Genomic DNA, 5,747 nt, shown 5'->3' with positions numbered 1-5,747 from the left:
GGAGAAGTGAGCCAGGTGCCCCTAATTTCTAGATTTGCCTCTGTCTTCGAGGTGGCGGTCTCAGGCTGGGATCCACAGGCCCAGGATGGGTTTTTAGAACCAAGAAAGGGCGCCCACATCTGAACACCTGCAGTCTGGGCGCACTGTGGTTTAGGGGCCGGTGCAGGGCAGGTGATCCTTTGTACCCAAAAGCTGGAGCGGATATTAAAAGGGAGTCTATGCTTGCTGGGGTTTCCGATTCTTACAAAACAGACCCCTCGGGAAAGCGGAAAGGACAGAGACCCTCCTGAAGGGACTCCATGCGCTGCCTGCTATTGATTTATTTATCCCTTCCTCTCTCCTCCCGCTTCACTCCCACCCCACCTCCCGCCCTGTTTGTTTTAGTTACGAAATTCTGTGGTCACCTCCGTTGTGACTAAAAAGTAACCTTGAAACAGGGCGTCCTGAATGTCAGAGACAAATTGCAGCCTCCCAACCGTCGGCTGCAGCTGGCGGGGCCGCGCGCGCGCTGCGCCCGGGACGGCGTTCCTCCCGCCGGCCGCCCCCCTGCGGGTCGCCGGAGGCCGGGCTCCGGGCGGGAAGGCGGGGAGCCTGGGCGGCCGGCCCGACGCGCCCCGCGCCTGCCTTCCGGGCCGCTCGGCGTCTTAACTGTAACGGGGAGGGGCCTCCGGGGAGCCGCGGCGGGCGAGCTGAAGGTGTGTACACAGTTTTTCTAAATGCGACGGCGCTTTGCAAATTGGCTCGGTCGCCGCCGTCTTGTTGTTTTGACAGGGAACGGACGCCGAGGGCGAAGAAACCGGGATACATGGATAAATGCGGCTTTTATAGGCTCTGCGGGGGAAAAACGGGGCGTCCAGGCCGAGCGCGCCCTCCGACCGGCCGGAGCCTTAGGGGCCAGGCGCGATGGGACGGGGAGGGGGTCGGAGCCCCGGGCCTCTCCGGGGATGGCTTCCCCCCAAGAGCTCTCCTCCCGCGGTCGCTCGGGGTGAACTCGGAAGGAAGGAGGCCGATCTGGGGAGCCCTGGCGCCCACTCACTCGCCTGGATCGCGGGTCCCGGCCCTGCACGGGCAGTGGGGCGCGGCGGGCTGTGGCCGCCGGGGGGCCGTGGCCGCCGCGGGGCAGGTGCGGGGCGCTGGCCGCGCTCCCTCTCACCTAGGTGTGAGCTGATTATTCAAATGCGCTGCCCGGGGTCTGGGGATTGGAGGCCCGCGCCCCGCGCCGCGCTATATCACCAGCCGCCCACGTCACTGCGGCACTTGTCCGCGGCTCCGCGGTCCACACCTCCGCCTGCTCCTCCTCCTCCTCCTCCTCCTCCTCCTCCTCCTCCTCCTCCTCTTCCTCCTCCTCCTCTCTCCACCCCCACCCGCCCCCGCGCCACGCTTCCCGCCGCCGCCCCGCAGCTCCGCACTGCCAGCCTCGGGCTCCGCCGGGCAGCCCGCGAGCGAGCGCGAAGGCGGCCTCCGGGCGCCGGGCGGCGGGCTCTGCGGGCCCCCGGGCTCCTCCGGGCGGGCCCCCTCCGACCCTCAGCCCCCTCCTCGGGCCACTCACCCCCCCCCCCCGCCCACTTCCAACTACCGCCTCCGGCCAGCCCTGGGAGAGAGAGAGAGAGAGAGAGAGAGAGAGAGAGAGAGAGAGAGAGAGAGAGAGAGAGGAGCCCAGAGAGAGGGAGCAAAAGAGAGGGAGGGAGGGGACAGTGCCTTCGCTGAGTTTTTTTTTTTTTTTTAAGAGGGTGGGGGTGGGGGGTGATTGCCGGTCGTTTGTTGTGGCTGTTAAATTTTAAACTGCCATGCACTCGGCTTCCAGTATGCTGGGAGCGGTGAAGATGGAAGGGCACGAGCCGTCCGACTGGAGCAGCTACTATGCGGAGCCTGAGGTAGGCACCCACCTTTTCCGGGGGGACGCGGGGCGGCGGCGGCGGCCGGTCACTCTTCCCCCGACCTGGGACCGCTCTCCCCGCCTGCACCCGCACCCCCACCCACCCCACCCGCCGCCGCCGCTCCGGGCAGCCACCTTGTCCACCCTCCTTCCACTCAAACGGGTCTCTTTTTTATACGACACACTGTTAGCCTTGAGATAATATTAACTTTGTGATCAAATATTGACTTGCGGCGCCTCCAAATCCTCTTCGTGGCCGCGCCACGCACTCTCCTAACAGAGTTCTGTTTGGCGGCGCCCGGCTGGGGAGGGGGGAGAGCTCGGCGGCGGCAAGAGGGGGTGGGGAGCTAGAGGGGAGACGGTGGGCGCGAGTTGGGGTCCCCCCCCAGGTGGAGACGAAGAGTTAAAGACGGGAGGACAAAGAGAAAGTTTGTGGCTGCATACCTCGGCCAGCCGCCCCTAGTTCAGTTTGCCGTGTACACCCTCCCCGGCCCCCATCCTTTCATTCAATGCGGCCGGCCGGCCCCCCACTCCGCTCAGGGTTCCCCTGGGGCCCAGAATGGGCTTCCGAGAGGAGAGCCGGACCCAGAGGGACTTGGGACGGTCCTCTCCGGAGGCCACCCATGTCGCCCTGCGCGGGGTCCCACAGGTGGCCCGCTATGGCCTTGGCGGCTTCTCACTGCGCTGGCCAGAGTTGGGGAGACTCTGGGCAGGGCAGAGATTTTGAGGCGCCTGGCTCGGGGTGCACCGGGGAACCCTTGTTTTAGAATCCCGAGCCCGGTGGTGGAGAGAAGGGCTGGGAGCTAGGCACACTCAGAGCAGCAGCTATCCTCTGACCAACTCTTCCAAGGCGATCAGGGTACTCTCTGCGGGAACCAGGTGCCTGGTGCTGGAGGGGGACAAAGTGGGGTACCAGGGATGGGGTCCCCAGAGGGTCCGAGCTCACCCGGTGGGTGGCTGGGAGGTCAGGGTGCTAACGCGTGTGCCCCTGCCCGGTCTGTCTGTCCCCCTCGCAGGGCTACTCCTCGGTGAGCAACATGAACGCCGGCCTGGGCATGAACGGCATGAACACCTACATGAGCATGTCGGCGGCCGCCATGGGCAGCGGCTCGGGCAACATGAGCGCCGGCTCCATGAACATGTCGTCGTACGTGGGAGCCGCGGGCATGAGCCCGTCCCTGGCCGGCATGTCCCCTGGGGCTGGCGCCATGGCCGGCATGGGCGGCTCGGCGGCCGGGGCGGCGGGCGTGGCGGGCATGGGCGCGCACCTAAGCCCCAGCCTGAGCCCACTCGGGGGGCAGGCGGCGGGCGCCATGGGCGGCCTGGGCCCCTACGCCAACATGAACTCCATGAGCCCCATGTACGGGCAGGCGGGCCTGGGCCGCGCCGCGCGGGACCCCAAGACCTACCGGCGCAGCTACACGCACGCCAAGCCGCCCTACTCCTACATCTCGCTCATCACCATGGCCATCCAGCAGAGCCCCAACAAGATGCTCACGCTGAGCGAGATCTACCAGTGGATCATGGACCTCTTCCCCTTCTACCGGCAGAACCAGCAGCGCTGGCAGAACTCCATCCGCCACTCGCTCTCCTTCAATGACTGCTTCCTCAAGGTGCCCCGCTCGCCCGACAAGCCGGGCAAGGGCTCCTTCTGGACCCTGCACCCCGACTCGGGCAACATGTTCGAGAACGGCTGCTACCTGCGCCGCCAGAAGCGCTTCAAGTGCGAGAAGCAGCTGGCCCTGAAGGAGGCCGGGGGCGCCGCCGCCGCGGGCGGGGGCAAGAAGGTAGCCTCAGGGGCGCAGGCCTCGCAGGGGCAGCTCGGGGAGGCCTCCGGGCCGGCCTCCGAGACTCCGGGGGGCACCGACTCGCCCCACTCGAGCTCCTCTCCGTGCCAGGAGCACAAGCGAGGGGGCCTGGGCGAGCTGAAGGGGACGCAAGCCGCGGCGCTGAGCCCCCCGGAGCAGGAGCCGTCGCCGGGGCAGCAGCAGCAGCAGCAGCAGGCCGCCGCCGCCGCGCACCTGCTGGGCCCGCCCCACCACCCTGGCCTGCCCCCCGAGGCGCACCTGAAGCCCGAGCACCACTACGCCTTCAACCACCCCTTCTCCATCAACAACCTCATGTCCTCCGAGCAGCAGCACCACCACAGCCACCATCACCACCACCAGCCCCACAAAATGGACCTCAAGGCCTATGAACAGGTGATGCACTACCCGGGCTACGGGTCCCCGATGCCGGGGAGCCTGGCCATGGGCCCCATCACGAACAAAGCGGGCCTGGAAGCCTCGCCCCTGGCCGCGGACACCTCCTACTACCAGGGGGTGTACTCCCGGCCCATTATGAACTCCTCTTAAGAGGGCTGCGGTGGTCCAGGCTGGCCCAGACAAGAGAGAGAAAGTGGGGGGCGTGGGGGGAGACTTTTGAGGTATGGGTGTTGGAGAGATGCAAGGGAGAAGACACCCAAGACACTCCCACCCCCAGGGACAGCAGTCTCCCCTAGCCCTCTGCAGCTCTTTCCTCTCAGATGGGCCACCCTGATGTGTATCATCCATTCTATAGAAGGAGGGAGAGGGGCCAAAAAGATAAAAGTCGAAAAAGACAAAACGAAAAAAAGGCCCCGGTTTCCACTACTGTGTATATGCCTGCTTCCTGAAGCACCCTAGAATTCTGATTTTTGTTCTCACTCTCCTCCATTGCTGTTGTTGCAGGGAAGTCTTACTTTATTTAAAAACAAACAAACAAACAAACAAACCCACACACAAAAAAAACCTCCATAAAAAACAAAACAAAAAAAATCCAACGAACTTTTGTGACTCAGTGTAAAATAATGTAGTTTTAACAAAGAACCAGAGAGTTGTGCTATTGTTTAAAAAGAGATTAAAAAAATGATGTAAGGGTCTGTTGTTCATGACCAAGGGAGAAAAATGCATTCCTGTTCTCGAAACAGTGAAATCCAGGTCTTGGGTCTGATTAATTTATGCTTTCTGAGTGCTTTATTTATGGCCTATAAATATGTGTTCTGGCTGCAAGGATTATCAGAGTTCCCCAAATCTATATTAAAGTGTTATTGCCAGTTTTATTCCTTGAATCATCAAGATTATTTTTGTCTGCCTGGCTCAAAAAATATTCAAGTTCGGGAATTATTTAAAAGTGGAGGGAGGGAGTTCCTGGCTGGTGGCAGATTTTATTTTATTGGAGGAGGGGTTGTTGCTTTACCAACAGTTTATTACAATTTTCAGACATACTGAATTTGAATGGATTTTACCGAAAGTACACGTGTACCCATTGCCCAGATTTTACAGTTATTTCACTGTTCTTGTTATATTGCTTATCGCCCACCTATCTAGATGCCATTGGCCAGTTTGGCTTGTAGTCTAAGGGCATTTCAAAGTACATTTCAGACATTAGTGCATTTCCTCTAAGCACTTAAACAAGCACACCATTAAATAGAACACAATATTGTTTATGGTTACTTTTGGAGTTTTCAGTTTATCTTTACACACAATGAAACGCAGGCCCCAGGTCGACCATTCCATGGGTTTGATGCAGGTTTATCTTTCAAGCCCGGAGCAATCCATGTATCTTGATTTTCCACCTGAGCCATGTGAAGGTTCAATGTTGCTGACATCTCTTGGGCTCTAGTGCAGGCTTCTCTGGAAAGAAGCCTGGATTTTACATGTTTTGCTGCATTTCCTATATTAGCTCCCTAGACCCTTTAAGGAAGTGAGCCCATGTGGAATTTGCAGATTCCTGGTGCAGGAGTTGCCCTTTTCATGGCTGCATCTCTGTGGCATCCGTTACCTTCCTGTGAAATCGGAGCTCTGCCTACACCCCACCTCCCTATCCCAGCCTCCTCCTTCATTAGGTGTTG

At 60.4% G+C, this 5,747-nt stretch overlaps 1 protein-coding gene across 2 annotated transcripts; it reads left to right on the top strand.

Annotated features, from left to right (window-relative positions):
• The first annotated feature begins 544 nt into the window (after positions 1–544).
• FOXA2 (forkhead box A2) lies at positions 545–4,955 on the top strand. Of its 2 annotated transcripts, XM_036419310.2 has the most exons (3): positions 545–695; positions 1,805–1,874; positions 2,893–4,955. In XM_036419310.2, exons 2-3 carry the CDS (start codon positions 1,806–1,808, stop codon positions 4,228–4,230), a joined length of 1,407 nt encoding a protein of 468 aa, XP_036275203.1. In that variant the 5' UTR covers positions 545–695; position 1,805; the 3' UTR covers positions 4,231–4,955. The 2 variants fall into 2 exon arrangements, with proteins under 2 accessions (XP_036275203.1, XP_036275202.1); XM_036419309.2 differs by lacking the exon at positions 545–695 and having other exon boundaries at positions 1,715–1,874.
• Positions 4,956–5,747: the final 792 nt, after the last annotated feature.

The sequence above is a fragment of the Pipistrellus kuhlii genome, unplaced genomic scaffold (genome assembly GCF_014108245.1).
Source record: "Pipistrellus kuhlii isolate mPipKuh1 unplaced genomic scaffold, mPipKuh1.p scaffold_m20_p_6, whole genome shotgun sequence".
NCBI classification, from domain to species: Eukaryota; Metazoa; Chordata; class Mammalia; order Chiroptera; family Vespertilionidae; genus Pipistrellus; species Pipistrellus kuhlii.
This window is presented reverse-complemented; position numbering and strand designations above follow the sequence as displayed.